The sequence below is a fragment of the Typopeltis vanoorti genome, chromosome 22, assembly GCF_054136105.1.
Source record: "Typopeltis vanoorti isolate ZY-2024b chromosome 22, IOZ_Tvanoo_1.0, whole genome shotgun sequence".
NCBI classification, from domain to species: Eukaryota; Metazoa; Arthropoda; class Arachnida; order Uropygi; family Thelyphonidae; genus Typopeltis; species Typopeltis vanoorti.
In genome coordinates, this window is record NC_143570.1 from 34,515,098 (window position 1) to 34,536,172 (window position 21,075).

A 21,075-nucleotide genomic window follows, 5' to 3' on the forward strand; every position below is an offset into this window, starting at 1 on the left:
TATGAATGTGTTGGAGTGTGAGGTTTTCTATACTGACCTTAAAGTGGATAGTTCCTAATGTCTGAAGAGGTATTGCGAGTACATTTGGGTGAGCATTGATTCACCTACATATAGACTAGCTAAACACTTAAGACGAAGTGTTTGTTTCAGACCACAATATGGGTGTTGTAGTTTACAATCATAAGATTGCAGGTTGTCTTCCTTGATCTCTCCCCAGTGCCAATAAAATCATCAGTAACCATGAGTGGAGATCAGCTGGCCACTGATTTTCAAAAGTTAGTTAGGATTAAGAGTTCTGCCTTCTCCCTTTGGGTAATAAAAAGGTATTAGACAATTCATTTTATTTATTTCCTGTATTTCGCCAAAGGCAAACTGATATCAGGGAACATTACACAGGTAAAGATATGTGCACATAGATACTACATGAGCAAGGGACTTTTTTAGAAAAAAAAGAAAACAAGGCCTAATAAAGTCCTAACTTGCAGCATCTTTCTATGAGTCTTCTTGGAGATATAAAGGATGACTAAATGAGAAAGCACAGATTTGTAGTTAGTCTGATATCTTAATGGACTGAGATGTTTAATAAATGAGAGAGTAGTGAACATAGAGCTAGTTGATTATTCTGAAAGATTCTAGGAAAAATTATTAATGAATGATTCAAGAAGGTACTGAATAGGGATATTAGCAGAGGGGTGATAAATAGGTGCATAAGGGTTGTTTATTACTTGATTGAAGATGTTGGCTGCATCTTTTATAAATGGCTTTGATGACAGGCACACTACAATGCGGTCTTCTCATTGCTCTGGTTAGAATGCCACTCTTGAAAGGCTTCAGATTTTTTCTACTGCAGATGAGCATTTCTCAGATATAAAGCAGTTTTGTACATCTATATTTACTGAAATTATAATAGTTTTTCTAGGCAGAGGTAGATTCAAGAAGTCTTTCATACTTGTATCTGCTTCTGTGAAGCAGTGTGTCATTTATCTACTGGATTCTGTATTGGATATCTGGAGCATGAATACTTTGCTAGGCCAGTCATAGTGATCATACTGGATGCAGTACAGGTAACTCTCATATAACATGGATGTTAGGTTCCACAGAAATGCCATGTTATATAAATCGCATTATGCGAGACTTGGATCACATAGAAAAAGTAGAGTTATGTTCCAAAATAGTTTTTTTTTTTTTAATTATATAAACAACATATCCAACAAAAATATATTTTTATTTAATTCAGGTAATTCATGTAAGTTAAGAAAATGTATAAACTATGAAACAAAATACATAGTATAAATTTATAAAAATACAAATTTTACGTAAACTTCATTGCCCATAATGCATAACGAACATTTTGTAGATGTTCTTTATTTACGAGTGGCCGGGCATCGCTTCACTTGAACGTCACTTCGGACATCACTTGAAATCTCTTGGACATCATTTGTATAATTCTCATTTCATACTTCAGCTGGTTTAGTTATCAAGAAGTCAGTAATAAGACTTTGCTTACCATTATGCTGCAATTTTTTATTAAGTCTCTTATAAAGTTAGAGGTCCTGAAAAAAGTAATACTTTTTTCAGTACCTTCCTGACTGTTATCACTTGTGATAGGTTTGATACTGATAGTATTACCTGTATGTCAACCGTTTTAAACAGATGGACTGGATGAACATAGTTAAAGGGAAAAACATTTTAAAAAATATGTATGAAATCAGGCAAGTGGATTAGTTCTGAATGAAAAATTTTTCTAATTTTTTCACTAGATGGGATAAAAAGCAAAGTTGCTGCTAAATCATGTTTTGAATTGCAGAGGCTGTTCTTCTTGATGTAATACACCTCAAGAGTTGCGGTTAAATCTAAGTGTGGCAGAACTAGTCATTTAAATACTTTTTTTTTTTTTTCACTATCCATACACCATCAGCCTTCATTTTTTGAGTTAGATTATTATGTATGGGCTACTTCATGGAATCCTTAGACTCATCAATTAGGCCCAAAACAACATGTCAAGCACTATCCAACATTTGCACAGTATCTATCATACTTTGTTTTGAACTGATTAGCATTCATGGCACTCACAACAGGCTCTGGTAACCTATTCCATTAATTACCACTCTATCCAAGTAAAAAATTTACTCCTGATACCTCTGCTAACTGCACTCTTGCTCAGTTTACAAAGATGGCCCCCTAGTTCTGCCACCACACCTGTTCTGAAAAATTTCCTCTGAATTAATTTTGTGAAACCCCTTCAGTAATTTGTGTCTCAATCACATCATACCTTTTCTGCCTATCAACCAGTTCCTGTAACCCACAGTTCTCATAAGGTTCATTCCATAGACCTACTGCCATCTTGGTCACTCACCTCTTCCTTATCATCAAGAAAGCCCTGATGACCAGATCTATGCACAGTAGTCAAGATGGGGGTCTTATCAAGGCTTGATAAAGAGGAATAATAACTTTCTTGTCTCTGCTTATCAAAGTATTCTTCAGTAACTAAGTAATCTGGTGAGCTGCTTTAGGCCCTTTTCCTATTATGTGCCATCTGAACTTAGCAATTTCCTGGAGTACAGTTCCATCAATGTGGTATATGGCTGGTAATCTTTTCACCTCATAATTCATAACCTTACACTTTGCCACATTAAACTAACATCCATTATCCTTTACCCAGACTGCCAGTCTATCTAAATTATCCTGCAAAAATTTAATATCATGGATATTATTTCTGGGAAACTCCCATGTTACTCTTCTTAAAACTATTATATTTATGGCTATTTTGCCTGCTTCTGTTTAGGAGTGCCCCTGTTTTAATGTCATTGGCTTTTTACTCGCGAATTCACGATGAAAGGTATGTGTAAATTTCTTTTCCTTTATGCTACATATATTTGTTGGTAAATATACGTCTACAATGCCCTAAGAATTCGTGAATAAGAAGCCAATGACATTAAAACAGGGGCACTGCTAAACAGAAGCAGGCAGAATAGCCATAAATATAATAATTTAATATCATGTTTGTTAATTATTGCTCTACCCAGTTTTGGGTCATCATCAAACAACTGAATAATTCCTCTCAGATCCTTTCCTATATCATTAATGTACAAATTAAATAGTAGTGGCCCAAGAACAGAGCCCTTTGACACACCACTAGTCACATGCCTTCTGCTGGATTCTACTCCTGAATAAAGTTGTATTAGTAGTAGTATTTGTCACCTCCATGGAGTCCAAAGGCTCATCAAGGGAGGGTATCTGCTCTACAGCTCTGTCTCCACCACTCACAATCTGCCAGTTGATCACAGCTACACCAACGCCATCTATTGCCGACCACCACCAGTATTTCCACAATTTGCTTCAATTTATTGATTAGGGTTCCATGTGGTATCCTGTCAAAAGCCTTTCTGAAGCCTAGCAATATCACGATAAACTCATTGCCTTTATCTAACTCAGCTGTTGAATCCCGTCTAGGATGCAAAGAACCTTTATCAGGGCTTTCTGACTGAAGGTGAGTTAGCCAGTCTCATATGGCAGTGGCAGAGTTTTTCATCCCACAGAGCAGGCAAACCAGCCATTAGAACAGACCCAATTAACAGACATAATAACACTAGCCTCATAGGCTGAGTCGCAAACCAAACTTAGCTGTCATATTATAAAATGTGAGCAAGTTACTGAGGCATGACCTAGCCTTCACAAAACCATGTTGCCTGCATATAGTATCCAGTTTCTGTCTATCTATCCATTCCTGTATTTTGCTCTACCAACTTCTTCAGTATCTTTGCTACTACTCTTGATATGCTTATTGGTCAGCAGTTTGCTGCATCAGTCTTGGAGCCTCCTTTATTCAGTGGAATTATTTTCCCCCCTCTTTCCACTCCCTTAGGACTCACCCAGAGCCAAGACAGATTAAACAACATGGTCAAAGGCACTGCCAATTCACTAGCACCTTCCCATAACACTCTAGCTGATATACCATCTAATCCCATAGCCATATTCACAGGTTCTGTAATATGCTATGCATTTCCAGTTCATTTACCTCAGTTTCCATATCTTTCCTTTGTCTCTCTCTCTCTCTCTCTCATTACTGCAATATCTCCACCTGAATGATATACTCTTGCAAAGTGTTAGTAATTCTACTCTTTCTCCTGATTTAGTTACCTCCTATGAAAATCAATGGCTTCTCAGAAAGGACCACACGACATCTTTTTGATTCCTATCAAATAACAAGGAAACAGTATGTTGAGATGCAATCCTGTACATTTCTAGCATCTCAGAACAATTTCCAGAATTCTTAAGAAATACAATTTAATTGCTACTTTTCTTCTTATCAACAAATTATCATTGTGGTTTCCATCTTCCAAAGATAAACACTCTCCTCTGGCTCTTCCTAGTATCTACCATGTTCCTGGTGACTGTCGTCAATCTTGCTTTGGACAAAATCTGGACACTCAGCAGAAAAATGAATACAAGAACACCATTTGCATCGGCAACAGGAAATCTTAGAAATCTGGCTTGGCACAGTGCAGAATAGATATGGACCACAATATCCTATGGTCTGAAACATACTTCCTTCATGTATGTCAATATAAGTTTGAACTCTTAACGAAAGGGCTAAGGCCTTCATAGTTCGGACTTAAATTGAAACGACTGCCTTGCAATATCTAAGATATGGGAGAGTCTTATTCTAATTACAAATCATTTAGAGTTTTTTTAATGCAGTTAATGAATAATAATAATACAATGCTTCCTCAGTTATACCTTTGCATTGTTTTATAACACCATGCAGTGCTCACTGTTTCAAATCAATCCATTGTTTATGATCTACCTTGTAATTAAGTATCTGTGCCACTGATAATGGCCTGTAATATTCAGGCTGAAATATATGACTTTAAATAAATATTATGTGCTTATTTCCTTGTGTTTTTGTGTGAAACCACAATGAAATAAGGACATAATATTACATCCTTCCTTTTATAAAGAAAACTAATGGCACAAGTATCTCTTAAAGAACAATGATTGCATTAGTCAGCACAAGACAGTTTGAAAAGCAAGAGTTGTATAATTTAAACAAGAAGAATACAACAGTCAAGATTTGAGCCTGTTGTCAACATATAACATAAATGAACTAAAATGGAGAGAGAGATCATTGCTAATGATTCAGTAGGTTGACTTTGCTGGAGAAATGTTGTATAGTATGTTGATGTATGGAGTACATGCATCATTTGGATTTGTACATGCAAAATAGATTAGACTTAAATAGGAGTGTATTAGGTTCTTGGAGAAATTATTGTTCAGTGAGGAAGCAAATATAATTCTCAAGGAATATAGGTATTACTTGGACATATGTTCTAAAGTGAGAGGTATTATTATTTTCCTGACACCCCCCCCCCCAATTGAAGTCGCAAGACTCATCGCAGGAGGTCAACATTAATGAACACAAAGTCTATCATACCATTCCTTAAAATCATCCACAGTTTGCATGTTCACCACCCTTCCTCTCAGGCAATGAATTCTGTGCTCTTACCACTCTCCATGCAAAAAAAAAAAAAAAAAGACTTCTTAGCCTTTTACTCACCACCTCCTTTTGCAACTTCCAGGGAAGGCCTTTTATCCTCATTCCTTTCCCATATTCTATCATATGAAAAATATCCTCAGTGTGAGTATGATAATAACCCTTCAACAGCTTAAATGGCCTGGCATGCTCCATTTTGCAATAAAAGGCATTTGCAAATTTTATTTTATTTTTATTATATTTATTTATTTTTTTATAGCACATGATACATCATTGCTGAGTATGAGCAAGAGGATAAGAATTAAAAAAAAAATTGTTGACATGCTTTTTGAATACATGAAAATTGTAGACCTTGGAAAAGACAGAGTGAGGTACCCTGGTCTGGAGGGCAAGGTTAGATGGAATGTAAGAGGAAGAAGAGAAGTTGGTTCAGTAAGTTCGAATGTAGGTGTTAAATGGATGTTGAATAGCAGCTGCTCTCGTTCTTACATTTTTGAAGAAAGCAGAAGAATGAAAATGACAAATTCTGCAGCACATTGTCATGAATACCTATGGAAGAGGAAGCATAAGGCTGAAACTGAAATGTGAAAGAGAGGATATCATTGATTAATCTGATCATTTTCTTCTGAATAGCATCATGCAATGCTAATGAAGCTTTGGGTACACCATTCTAAACGTGTGAACAATATTTCATGTTTGGGTAGATTTGGTATTTATGCAATGTTAGCAGTTGCATCGCTGAAATGTATTTGTTCTAGGAAAGACTGGAGGTCAGTCCAAGAAGAGAAATCTGATCATGTTATGATATGTGAGTATTATCAAATATAAGAGAATGTGACATGAGATCTTTCTTGTGGGAAATTTTGTAGCATTGTGTTTTAGTAATGTTGAAATTCACAAGGTTATTTTAATCTCATTGAGGATCTTGAGCTTCTAATGATTGGGCATAACAAGGTTTGTGAAATAGAAGAGCAGAGCATAATGTTATCTGCATAGCTATGGATAGGATTTGAAATTACTGAGAGTAGGTCATTTATGTAAAGTAGGAAGCGAATGTGTGAAAGTACAGATCCTGGGGTACTCCTGCATTCGTGTAGCAATCTGAGGAAAGGTAACCGTTTCCCATAACATATAGTATGCCCCCTGAGAGAAAGCTGGCAACGCAGTTGCGAAAGTTTGAAGGCAGTCCATAGGATTATGGTTCTGAGCAGACCTCTGTGCTAGATACAGTTAAATGCCTTAGAAATATTACAAAAAAAAGCAGTTACAAAAAATAAAAATCCAACCCCAAAAAAGAAAAGGGAACTTCAGATTAATTCTCACACACACAAAAAAAAATTTCCATATCCACTTCATGACCATTTGCAGCTTCGACAGCAACTGAAACAATACGCACCACCTATAGTTACCGAAACCAACCTTATTCCTAACAGAACTTCAACTGTCTAAACTACATTTGTTACTTTAGCCACAAAAGGAGGCTTTTGTGCATTCATTAGAACTGATATTTCATGTCAGAGAATGCAAAATATTGAATTTCAGTTGCTGTCGAAGCTGCAAATGGTCATTAAGCGGATATGGAAACTTTGTGTGTGTGTGTGTGTGAATTATTAATATGTTTTTCCTTTTCTTTTTTGGGGTTGGATTTTTAGAATATATAGGTACACACACACGTGGTCCCATTCTCTAAGTGGATAATGGGTCAAACTCCCTACGATAGATGTTTGTGAATGTGCTGAAATAGTTGACAATTTCATTGCTCAGGTTCAGTAAGCAATGAAAAGAGACCACTACTCTGCCTACAATAAGCAGAGTAGTGGTCTCTGCTTATTGTAGGCCTGAAGTGGCTTGAAAAAGAACTATGCTTGACATCTTCAGCAAGGGAACCAGATTATCTCTTAGTCTTCCACGGTACAAAATGTATAATATGTTTATAGCCTTTCAGGGACAGAATTTGTAATGTTGTAACACATAAATCACTAAAACATAGTTTTCCTTTAAACCTGTGCTCATCCTTGCAGAATACTGCTGTTGTCAGTCCAATTTTGGTTCTTAGCTCTCAATGTCTTAATTATGTAGACAGACTTGGGATATTGAACAGCTCATGAAATATCTGAGTATTTAAGAAATAGTAGCAATATTCACTGAATTTCAAACCACATTTTCAGAGCATAATGTTGTCCCAATACAGAGGCAATAACAGCTAACAGTGGAAACAATTCAAATTGTAATAGACAAAAGAACTAAAGTTGTAACTTAGGCACCCTCTAATATTGGATACGAAGAAGTTTGGAGCTGATCTTAAAATGCCTGTCTCTCAAATTTAGGTAAAAGAACAGCTATACTGGTTGAGGCTTGGGGAGTGTTTCATTATTGCTGCTACTGATAAAAATATTCTCTGACTTGTGATAATTTCTGTATAACACTCATCTAATCCTGTGTGAAGGGGGTGTTCATCACAGTCTGCCACTGCTGACATTAATGATGGTAATAAATACATTGTATTCTCCTGGTGGATTTTAGCCTATCTGTCTATAAGAGGCTAACTTACAGGCACAGAACACTTCCTCCACTCCTGAATGAGATGGTGGATGGAGTTTGTTGTCTACTGATCATGGTATGGAGTTATATTTAGCTATCTTTTCAGATGGATTCCAGATATAGGAGATAGAAATAGCTGTACTTTGGTCTTGTGTTTATGGAGAGGAGTACGTTAAACCCTCAATTATCTGACTGCTGCAGGAAATTAATTTGCCAATCAGATAATTGAAGGTGCAGTACTAGAAAGCAGTTTACACACTAACATATTCAGTAGTGTGAGATAGTTGAAGGTCAGATAACTGAGTGATCTCTGTATTTTATGTTTCATAAGGTTTGTAGCAATTGGCTAAAAATGTGTGATCAAGATAGTTATGTTTTGTGGCAAGATGTATTGTTAGAACAAATAAGTGCTCTGAGTTAGTGTTTTAAGAATACCTCATTGTTGTGCTGAATGAGACTGTTGTGATTGTGTGATTGTATCTCCCAGTGTGTTTGTGTTGGCTTTCTATATTTATTTTTTTAGCATATGAAATATTACCCATCACAGAGCATAAAATTTATGACAAACAAAAAAAATTACAAGTTGACGTAAATTACAAATAAAATCGATTGATTCTCTGGTTGCAAACAGGAAGTCACTAAAATTTCCTTTGTGGGCTCTTAAGGGGCAGTCTTGTATAAGATGTCACACAGATTGCATCTTAGCTCCGCAATCATTTGGAGGAATTACATAGTCTAATTTGTGAAAAGCATTGGCATATCTACTGTGTCCTGTTCAGATTCTGTTGAGGGATGATCAGATTCTACGTGGTAATTCAAAACCAGGGGATTTCTCCATGATACATGGCATAGTGGAGCACTTTGTTGGTGATTCTTCAAACCACCTTGCTGACCGGGCATCATTCATATAGAAGTTGTTTGCCAGAAGCACCTCTGTAGTTCTTAGTGGAGGATTTCTAGAACGAAGTCTGTTGATATTCAAGGTCATAGTGAATAGGAAACTGTTGTTTGGACATAATCTTCTTGTATTCTTGATGAAGTGCCTTTGATCTGCATAGGTTTGATGGCAATATGGCTCAGAATTGGGAGCCAATAAATAGGAATTGATTTAATCATACCTGAGATCAGGCACATGGTGTTATTCAGTTGTGCATCTACAAATTTCACATGGGCACTATTCATCCAAACAGGAGCAGAATATTCTGCAGCAGGAGAGTAGACAAGGCCAAGGGCTGAGCACCTCAATACGGTAGCTGTAGCACCCAAAGAGGTGCTGCAGAGGTTTTGTCTATTATTTCACATTTTCAGTTTTCCAGCTGTTTTAGATTAGGTGAGTTTTGTATGATAACATCCTGTCAAGGATGACTCCAAGGTACTTACGGTGCTGCTTATATGGAAGAAGGTTATCTTCAAGATAGACTTCTAAAGGTCTATTCGCCAATTTGTTGTTAAGGTGGAAGCATGAGATTTCTGTTTTGGTGACACTAGGCTTGAGTCTCCATTGGCAAAAATATTTTACAAGGGAGTTCACATCAGTAGTTAGGATTTTTTCTGTCGTTTTGATAGAAAAAATGTCTAGTTGCTATAGCCCGATCATCAGCATACCCAAACATTTTGGAGCATGTATTAGGCATATCAGCCACATATAAGGAGAATAATAGTGGAGCTAGCTGAGCCTTGTGGCAGGCCATTATTTAGCTTCCTTTGCTTGCTGTTAGAATTTCCCATGATAACTCGGGAATCTTGGCACCTTATCATTTGCCCTTTCTGTTGGTAAGCATGTTTTCTATAAGGCGAGTAGTGATCTTGCAGGGAATTTCACAAAGTAGTTTACAGATTAGTCCTTGCCTTCAGACGGCGTCATACACAGCAGTGAAGTGGATGAACACCACAAATGTTTTTTCCTGCCACTGGAAACCCATCTCTATGTATGAAGTAAGAGAGAGAGAGCACTTGGTCCAAGCAGCTCCATTTAGGTCAAAAGCCATGTTCATGGGATTCCTTTTGAGTAATTTTGGGCTAATGCTATTATGTAGGAGCTGCTTGAGTAATTTGTACCTTGCACCTAGCAAAGCAATGGGTCAATAATTTTCGTGGGAGGTCGTTTGTTTTCCCAGGCTTTAGAATGGCAATTATTTCAGTTCGTTTGCATGATCAGGGGATGTTTCCGGTCTGTAGGATGTCAGTGAAAAATTGTGCCAGCCATCTTTTAGCATACTTTCCAAAGTGCTCTAAGAATTCCAGATGGATACCATCAAAGCCTGTGGCTTTTCCCACCTTTACATTCTTCAAAGCAGATGAGATGTCCTCCACAGAAAAGGGGCAGGACTATTCGTATATCAGCTCATTCACAGATTTAAGAGTTCTGAGTTCACGCTTGACCTGGATAGTATGATCTATATTTTTGGTGCTCTCGATAGATTTACCATATGTGAAGCTGCTGCATTTAGAGTTACAGATGCATTAAAACATGGGGGGGGATTCCCTCCTTTCTTCTGTAAGAGGGACCATGCTTCCTGACTTGAGTGCTTGAAATCCAGGATTTCGACTGTTTCTGTCCTTTTTTCCCTCCATGCAGTATCAAGGCTATGTATTAATTCGTACAAGACTTTCTATAAATCGAAAAGATAATGAACCATTTTGAAGGACATGTGACTAATGTGCCTAGATAGGGAAGACAGTTATTTGATGCTTTTTCTATCATGAAGCAGATTTTAGATGTTTGCTGTTTAAATGCATTAAAAATGAATATTATACTCTATTGGGACTATGAGGCCAAATGGCAAGTCTTATCAGCTATGGCATAGACAGATTAATACATAGCCATGTATGGTTGTATTTAGTACTTTTTTTTTCTTTTTTTTTTGAAATGTTCTGCATAGGAATTAGCCAAAGTAGAGCAGAGGTGAAAGAATCTAATGCATCTGTTTGTTTGTATTTTTTTTCTCTCTTTCCATGTAAAACAACATGCATGTACTGAATTTAAATAATTCAAATGTATGTGGGGGGTTTTCCTAATGTTTTGAGTTTACCAATGTACTATTAACAGAGGTTCTTGATTTAATAGGTTTCCGCTTCCCTCCAGATGTTTATGAAGTTCTTTATGGCTGACCACTACAGAAGAATATCTCCTGGTCACTTTCACAAATTGAAGGCACATTTGAATACTATATTTACAGTAATACATCATGCATGAACAGCAAATCCAAGATCGGATCTTCATGTGCTTTCTGTTACATATGGAATACTCGGTGGTCAGTATTCATAGTGAAGAATTTATGGAGATACAAACACGTGTTGGAGTAATTACTTTACTTATAATTAAGAAAATAACCTTGATGGTTCAACCTCTATACAGAGGTTGAAATGTGCAGAATACACGCTACATTACACTACACAAAAGTAAGATAAACTGAATACTTTGTTAATCATTTATTCTAGCCTGACCTCTGGTGGGAAAAAAAATAATAATAGATAAAATATATACAAAAATATAAATTAACAAAATAAAATAATTTTCTTTTCTTTTTTTTTTCTTGCACATATGGGAACTACACATCTCTAAGTCCTCTTTATATTATGGTTTTCTTGTATTGGGGTGCTATGTAGATTGCAGTGGTTCCTCCAGATTCTTGGAGTTATTAATCCATCATCCTTAAGGTTGATGTTGTTAAGAAGATATGTTTCAGCATCTCACAGGTGCCTTTCCAGTTGATTCTCTGACATGTTTGAAGTGCATGGTCTGACAAGCATGTTTTACCATAGTGGAGGAATTTAATGTGGCATTTATGTTCATTTTTTCTTATTGAGATGGTGGGCCCTGTTTCTACTAGTTTAGTAGCTGCTGTTAGTTTTTTGGCTAAGTGATAATTGGGGTTGTCGATTCCTTCAACTATCAGTCATAGTGGTATGTTTGTTCTGTATATTTTAGGCAGGTCATAAATTCTGGGAGTGTGAGCATAATCCGGTAATAGCTTTTTAATTGTTTCCTCTGGCAATGTGATCACTGACTTGATTAATTCTGTGTTGTTTTTTTTTTTTAATGCAGGTTGTAGGACTATAGTTAAACAATTGATATGTGTTGTCGTCGGATTCCAATATAGCCATTAAAATATGGATGGAAACATCTAACATGCTAAATTCTAATAAACAGCTAAGTTGCAACTTAACCAAAACAGAAAAATTAGCCATTAAATCTCTAAAAAAAATAAAAAAATAACCATGATATCATTATTAATAAGGTGGATAAAGACAATGCCACCATCGTTCTTGATTGGACAACATATCTTGAAAAAATGAACCAATTGGTATCAGACCACAACAGCAGCTCATTACTGATACTGTTCATCTCATACAGAACATATTTCTACTCAATGTCATATCCCTCTTTGCCCACATACTTTGTCTTGGATATTTCCTGTGTCAAAATAAATTCTGCCTGCAAAAAGAAGGTATGGTCATGGACTACCACTCCCCCCCCCCCCCATTACATTCCTGAGCCACCTAAATAAACAGCACAAACTTATCCAATTTACTATCAAATTGAAAACAATAACTCTTCCTTTTCTAGACACACTGGTCACGTCTTCCATCAATTTCTTCTCTTATTCAGGTCTATCACAAACTTACACACACAGGCCAATACAGACATAAAATTTCATGCCACCATCCAACACAAAAACTAGGTCATGAGCACCCTCAAACATAGAGCTCTAACAATTTGGTCCAGTGAGTTGGTGTGGAACAAAGAATATGAAATTATTAGCCAAACATTTATAAAAAAAAGGCTATAACAAAAAAAAAAAAAAAAAAAAAAAAAAAAAAATAGTTCACAAGATTCTTCACAATAATACCATTTTAATGGTATTATTGTGGAGGATCTTGTGAACTGTTTTGTTGTTGTTGTTGTTGTTGTAGCCAAAATGCCATACCATACATTAGGGGAATATAAAAAAAAAAAAAAAAAAAAAAATAAATACAACATTAAGGCAAACTTTCAAACCACCTGAAAAATTAAGAAGTATCTCCTTCCCTACCTTGGGGAAACAGGATGCACAATCACGTAAGAAAAGATCAATATAAACACCACATTAAATTACTCCACTGTGGTAATACAGGCCTGTCAGACCATGGACTTCAAACATGTCACAGAATCAACTGAAAAGGCACTAAGTCCCTACACTGCACCAAAACCTAGTTTGAAAGAAAGTTCAAGAAGCCTCTATGATGCTGAAACCTCATCTGAATCTTAACAAAAATGATGTATTAATAATTCCAAGAATCTGGAGGATCCATCTGCAATCTATATGGCATCCTCAACATAAGAAACCATAATATAAGAGGACTTTAGAGATGTGTTTCATGTAGTTCTGGTATACGTAAAAAAAATATTTTATTAATTTATATTTTTGTGTATATTTTGTCTATTTTTATTATTATTATTTTTTTAATTATATATATATATATTTTTTTTTTACCAGAGGTCAGGCTAGGATAAGTGATTAACAAAACATTTAGATTTATCTTACTTTTGTGTAGTGTAATACAGTTTGTGTTCTGTACATAGGTATATTTTGCCAGTGATGATCTCCATATAGAGGTCAAAATGTCGAGGATTATTTTCTTAATTAAAAGTGAAGTAATTACTTCAGCACGTGTGTTTGTATCTCCATAAATATTTTGCTATGAATTCTGTTACATATTTCCATATGCCAATCTCATCATCATCAAATTCCTGACATGTATCCTCAAGGGAGGTGTACAGGATATGATAGTAGTACTACATGAAAAATTTACATCATTACTAACTTCTTATCTACAATTCTCCTTCAAATCAGTCTGTTACCTGTCAAGACTCGTATCAGATCTTATATTTCTACCTTCTAAGGCACTTTTTACCATATCAATCCATCTATATCTTGGTCTTCCTCTGAGTCTTTTTCCTGCCAACCTGGCAGAGAACACTTGTTTTGGTAATCTTTCCTCTCCAATTCTATTTATGTGACCATACCACCTGAGATTAGCTCTGCTAACGCATTCCTGAATGCTGACAATGTTAAGTTCTTTCCTAATATCATCATTTTTAATATGATATTGCCATTGATATTGCCATCTGTTCATGCCCCTAATCTTACTCAGGACTCTCAGATCCATAAGTTAAAATTGGTTTGAACACTGTCTTGTATACAGCTAATTTAGTGTTTTGACTAATTTCTCTCTTATTTGATATAAATTTATTCAATTGACTTCCTACCATACCAGCGTTGTTGATTATTTCCATATTTAATTTACCATCTTCACTAAAAATCGTGCCTAAGTAGCTGAAATGTTATACTTGTTTTTTAGGTTCTCCATTCACAATGCAGTTGATATTTCAATATTTCTGCCTATTTTCATTGTCTTTGTCTTTTTAATACCGACCTTCAGATCATATCTGTTACAACAGTTATTCACTTTAGTCAGGGAATCTTGCAGATTTGTAGCACATTTATTTAGAAGTATAACATCATCCACATAAAGCAAAGAGCTGACATTAACATTTCCAATTTTGATATCATGTTTAATACCACTTTCCTTCATAATGTGATCCATATAGATAATGAATAACAGAGGGGATAATATACATCCTTGTCTCACACCAGATTTAACATTAAACCATCTTCCTGTACTTCCATCTTTCCAATTCTAACTGCTGACTTACAACTCAAATAAAGACTAAGTATTGCTTGTTTGAAAGTTTATTTTTCACTTGGTTAGACTATAATAAATTTAGTTTAATCCTTTATCCAAGTGTGAGCAAACAAAGTTTGCACCTGAAAATATCTTCAGGACTAGAGTAAGGAAGTACAACACTGGGCAACTCGCAGCAAAGGCGGATCGAGCTCTCAGCTCCTTGTCTCAGTATCTCCCATAATGCACAGCACATCTCCTTGCGGACATGTATACTGTTATGCATTAAGGGAAGGGCCACTACCCATACCGGTTTCGACCTTTATTGAGGTCTCGTCAGTGGCAGCCAGGCTCAGAGTGTAGATACTAAGGCAGAAGCGAGGTCATCCTTACCTATAGGAGTTGCCAAACGGTGTGCCACCTTATTATTAAATTACTCTGGATTTAGAGAAAGATGTTTGAAAGTTTATTTTTCACTTGGGTAGACTATAATAAATTTAGTTTAATCCTTTATCCAAGTGTGAGCAAACAAAGTTTGTGCCTGAAAGTATCTTCAGGACTGGAGTAAGGTAGTACAACACCAGGCAACTTGCAGCAAAGATGGATCAAGCTCTTGATCCACCTTTGTGTAAAATAATTAATCAGTTACATCTGCAGAAGTAAGTACTTGTGAATTTTAGTGTCAGTTCTTTTTAGAAAATAGAAAAATTATACCGTTATAATATCAAGATGGATGAGACTAATAATAATTATTTGGATGTGGGAAAATTATGAATCTGATGGTTCTTCAATACGATTTATTAGCAGAAAGCTCGGATCAAGAAAACATTTATGTATTTCTTTGGATTCGTCATCCGATTGTAGCAGTGAAAACATTACAACAAATAATTCGATTGGACGGAAAAGAAGTTGTAATCCTGATAAATGGGGTCAAAATGTCCAAAAGCATAGAAGAATAAAAGGTTTGGAAAAGAAAGCACCATTTAATGTGGTTCAAATGGCTCATCAGGATTTTTTCTTAACAAATCCTTTAAAAAATTCTATCATTAACAGAAAAGTAACAGTTACAGGGTTACCAGTAAATTGGCTTAAAATGCAATGGATAAAATTAGAAAGGTCGAAACCCCACGTCATACAATTCAAATATGACTTTAACTGAAGATGCAGAATTTCATGCCATTAATATAAGAAAATCTGTAGCAGGTAGACCACTAGGTCTGAAAAATGTAGAACAGCCTTTGTTATATCCTACAGGTAGAACTGTGACAAGAGGAAAGATATGATGGACCTGTTGAAATTCATTCCTCCTATTAAACATGATTGTTATAAAAACTTAAGAACAAATCGACATGACGGGACCTCAAATACAGCTGATGAAGAAGACATCATTTATGTTGCTGATGAATCAATTTAAACAAACTAATAATAATAATTGTAACAATAACAGAACAGTTATTATTCATTTTTGCAAAAAATCTTTAATAAAAAATGTATGATAATGAAATTTTTCTGTAATAAAAAATAATTTGAAGACTGAATTTGATGTTATTACTATTTTCACTTGCCAAATCGATTAAATGCCTTAGTCATGCAAAAATTGTAATAATAATTACGATTACTCCAAGGATATTCTATCTTATACATTTTATATGTCGTTAGATAAAAGCTACATCTGCAATAATACATTCTGCAATGTTTATTTGAATTTATATTTTAAAAGGAATTTTAAAAAACAATGTATATTATTTTATCACTTTTCTCCACTTTTTGTTTTATGGAGTTAATCGATTTGGCAAGTGAGCAGCTCATATAGTGAATGTTGTTATGGCAGTTTCAGATATTTTGGAATTCAGTTGAAGAGAATCAGCATTTCAACTCAACAAAATATTTCATTTATCATTGAGTCATGCAATCTTTTGTTAATACTGCACCAATCATATGCACGTCTTCATAGCTGTGCTCTCTCTACCAGCCTACCATTGCTGTCCTTTTTTGCACTCTGCTTTCACTTCTCATTAGTCATTCGTGAAGGATTTTTCATTACATATCTCAAGTCTTGTAAATTACTGGTAATTTTTGCTTGAAATATGGAGAAGCATTCAAGTTACAGTGATGTTTTAAACTCAAAGTTTTGATAAACTCAAAGATCTCACAATTCCAAAATGATAAAAGGACAAGCAAGAATGAAACTATTTTAAGTTAATTACAGAAGTATTGTCACTGAAGATTCAAATATATCGCATGATGAAGGTGAGCGACCAATCACATAAATAACTTTGATAATTAAAATTTAAATGCATTCATTTTATAAATAATGGGAGCAATTATAAATTATAATGAAAACTGAGTATTTAATTATAAAGGTTAATTTAGTTGCCTGAAACACTTTAGTTTCCGAAAATCCCCACATATATCTTGCACCACAATTAATTTTGGAATATAACTCTCACTTTTAGTTTAAAAGTGAGAGTTATATTCGAGTAAATATGGTATGCTTTTATTGTAAGAAGGAATATATTACAGAATTATGATGTAATTTTATTTTTTATTTAAATTCTTTCAGCACTGTTCCAAGAGATAAAAAAGAACTACATTCATTAATTGAGACACTACGAAAGCGTCATATGATGTTGTCATTACTTCACAATGAACTGAATCAGGAGCTTTCAGAAATTATGGAAGAAAGGATTGCCTTAGAAATCCAACTTGAACATATGAAGCCATTGTGTACTTGAATCATTTTGATATTCCAGTTGCCCTGACAAGTCATTTATATTGCCAGCTTTTGAATTCTTATCTTTGTCAGTCTTGTTTTACATTATGATTACCAGCATCTGGAACAATTTCCAAAACATACTTCAGTTTAATAATTTAAAATGCACTCCTATAGCTTATCTTGTGCAAGAAATGGTCATTAAAATATTATCTTTAAATGTGAATAGAGGGAAAACTTGAGTCCAAAATATGTTCCATGAAATTTCTAAAAAAAAATTTTTTTATCCATTTAAGGAAATTATGCATAATTTCACACTATCAAAAGACTCATTTTTCTGTTTGCTGTAAATATTTCTATAGAGGCAAGAACTGGAAATGTTAGCCTTTTTTTACATGTAATTCAATTAATTTTTGTCTTACAGTGATTAGCTGTAGACTGCTTTTAGTGCAATCAAAATTGTACATTCTTAGATAGAAATATTGTAAATTATATATATATTTAATTTTAGACTTTAAGAGACTATATAGCTATTACAACTGTTCCATGATTTGCATTTAGTGCTGTAGCTTTTTTTTTTTTAATCATCATAATATGGAGCACATACGGAAATTTACAAAGCATTGAATTTATGAATGTTAAGCTGTTTACTAGTTTCAAAAAATGAGGTTGTGCCAAATCTTATATATAAATTGGTTTATCTTATGATCGTGTTCAGTGATTTTAAAACTAAGAACTTTAGGAGAATTGAATTACTTAAAAACTGCCATATCAAGATTAAAACTGCAAGTTAGTTTTACTTCCACCTGCCCCACTCCTTTTGTGCATTGCATGATTTTTGCCACTCATATTTGTTCATAATTACATGAATACATGGATACTCTTTTTCAGCATGTTGATTTTGCCGTTTTACTTATTGACTAAATCTTAGTTCAATAGTGAATGCAGTTAATCTAAAAGGAATTTTATCAGAAATACTAAAGAAATATAATTTCTTACATTTCTTTAGTATTAGTTCTATTTAAAAATAGAACTTTATCAAATATTTTCTAATGACCAGATATTTTTACTCCTTCCAAATATCATCACCATAAACTTTCAAAGGAAAAATTATTTAGAAATTAAACTAAAATTAATTATTTTTAACCTGCACACTGACAAATGTTGTTGTTGTTGTTTATTTTCAGTTTTTGAATACACTTCCATGTCTGCCATTATAAGAATTGATAATTAAGTGTCTGGCTTACCCATAAAAAATAAATCATTAATAATTTTTAACAATTTAACATCATCAAACCTCCATAAGTCAAAGGATTCATCATGGGAAGTCCTAGTATCAAAACAGTGCTCTATGTTCTTAAATTGCAACTTGCTCCTTCTAAGACAATGCATTCTACACACAGCTCTCCAGGAAAATAAATAAATCTTGTCCTCTTTTGCTGAGCCCCTCTCTCCTATCCGTCTTCAAGGAATGATGTACTTACTACAAACTCCTCACCAAATTATGTGTCGTGTTATTCTTCCATCTATTCAAACTCTGTAGACAGCATTCTCTCAATCTGCCATTGCATCTAAATTCAGAATCCTGACACAGTCTTGGTACTCTACTCTGGACCATTCAAAAATTTCATCTCCTCACAAAACAGGTGATGGAATATGTTTTTCATTAGCATTAGTCCATTTGTGACCTGATTATGAACTTATGGAGGAGAATTGTAACCTCTTTATTTCTAACAGTGAAATCTTTATCATTGTGCTGTTTTCACAATGTGGTTCCTAAATCTCAGGTCCTTGTCTGTCATCACTCTTAGATCCTTTGTCTCCTCTTTCTCCATTACATTCTGCCATTTGAGTTCATATTATCCTACCCTTGCCTTCCATGTTTCACAATCTTATACTTCCAGAATTTCAATTGGCAGTCCATTAATCACCCAACCGGCCAAGACGTATATATATATATATATATATATATGTCCAGGTTACCATGGATGTGAAGTGCATATTAAAATTGTAATACTATTGATATTACATTGAAATATATGATGGATCCAAAGTGTAGAGGAGTGATATATTTTATCCATATTGACGGCGACATGGTTAAGCTATTGTCTATTCGTATCTTCCTAGAGAGTTAGTATTAGTTTTCTCCACATATCTCCTCAGATTTATATGATTTGCAAAAACAACTGTATATCCCTATTTAAACTTCTTCTGGTGTTATCAACATATAAGTTTAACAATAATCATCCTGAAATAAATCCCTGAGGTACACCATTAGTGACTTGCTTCTTACAGGATACTGTTTTTTATAAGTTGCTATGTCGCATAGCCAATCTCCTTTCCAGCCCACTAATCTGTTATCAAAATCTGTCCAAGTTTAAAATTTCCATTTTTTTTTTTTTTTTTTTTTTTTAAATCTCTTCACCTTTTCAAGGATTTTAAAATTCTTCAGTAAAGCAAACTTTACTGTCATTAGAATTTTTCTTTTATCAGAAAGGTGAGCTCTCATATCTTTTATGCAAATAAATAAGTGAAATGTGTGTGTGTAAAACCAGTTTTATTGATCTTGCATCTGTAGCTAATAGTTTATTTCAAAAGAAAAACTCAATAGAAATCTAGTTTGGGGAATGGATAATGCTGTCTTGTTATGTAATGGGAGGCTTAAAAATTTGCTTGAAAATGTAGATGTTTGGTCTCTAGAGCAGAATTCCCAGATCATCTAATCTTTATTACCACGCTATTAAGCATAGCATGTAATGTATGGCATACTAATATGTTATATTTAATAACCCTTTGTTAGTGGGATTATCATAAAAATAATGCCGCTGAAAATAATTGTTTCTTTTATAATAGGGATCAGATTTTTTTCTTTTATAAAAAAAACAATTACTCAAAATATGGAAGGCATAGCTTTTTTGTTAATTATATATATGATTGATTGCAAAATGTATGCATGTGTGAGATCTGGAATGTTTTCAATGCTTACCTTGTGATCTGCAAGCAGTGACTGACTTACATAAATGTTACTATATTCTGCAAAATTTTATGTTGAAATGTAACCTGCATAAGAAAAAATACACTAAATGGTTAATAAGAATTTAAAAATGCAGGTAGGTATTCAAAAATCCGGCAACTTCTGGACCTGAAGGGTGCCGGATTTCGGATGGTTATATATGCTGTATATTTTTAACAGAAAAGACTACCTGTACAGTTCTTTAAAGAAAGAAAATTAAATGCTAAATGAAAAGCTTATAAAATTTTAATGTTCACCAACTAAATATAACTGTTCTGCAGAATTTTAGTTCAACTGATTAAAATAGTTACTCAGAATTTTAATTAATAAAACATTGATGGTGGTGACAGCACATCTGGTTGACTTGAAGTTAATGGTAGTGGATTATCAAGTGTGGACACCACTGCTTCCTAGCTATTTTCTTGAATATATCGTGCAGTGTCTGATGCTTCATATATTTGGGTCTTTCTCTAATAAGTTTATCTTGGAGCAAGTAAACATTCATGATTTCTTGTTCACTTACAAAACTTTGTTGCTCTAGTCCAGCCAGCAGTTCAGTTGTCAACATAATTAACCTGTCAATAGAGATTCTTTCTCTCACATCTCCCTCATTTTCATCACTGCTTTCATCTTCATCACTACCTG

The 21,075-nt window shown here is 34.4% G+C and overlaps 1 protein-coding gene across 1 annotated transcript in view; it reads left to right on the forward strand.

Annotated features, from left to right (window-relative positions):
- LOC150094295 (ralBP1-associated Eps domain-containing protein 2-like) overlaps positions 1-20,821 on the forward strand; it is a 275,338-nt gene extending 254,517 nt beyond the window's left edge. Inside the window, exon 17 of the mRNA XM_090412058.1 lies at positions 17,268-20,821. Within this exon, the coding sequence (XP_090268184.1) occupies positions 17,268-17,439 (172 nt within the window). The 3' untranslated portion in view covers positions 17,440-20,821. The remainder of the gene's footprint in view (positions 1-17,267) is intronic.
- The last annotated feature ends 254 nt before the right edge of the window (positions 20,822-21,075 follow it).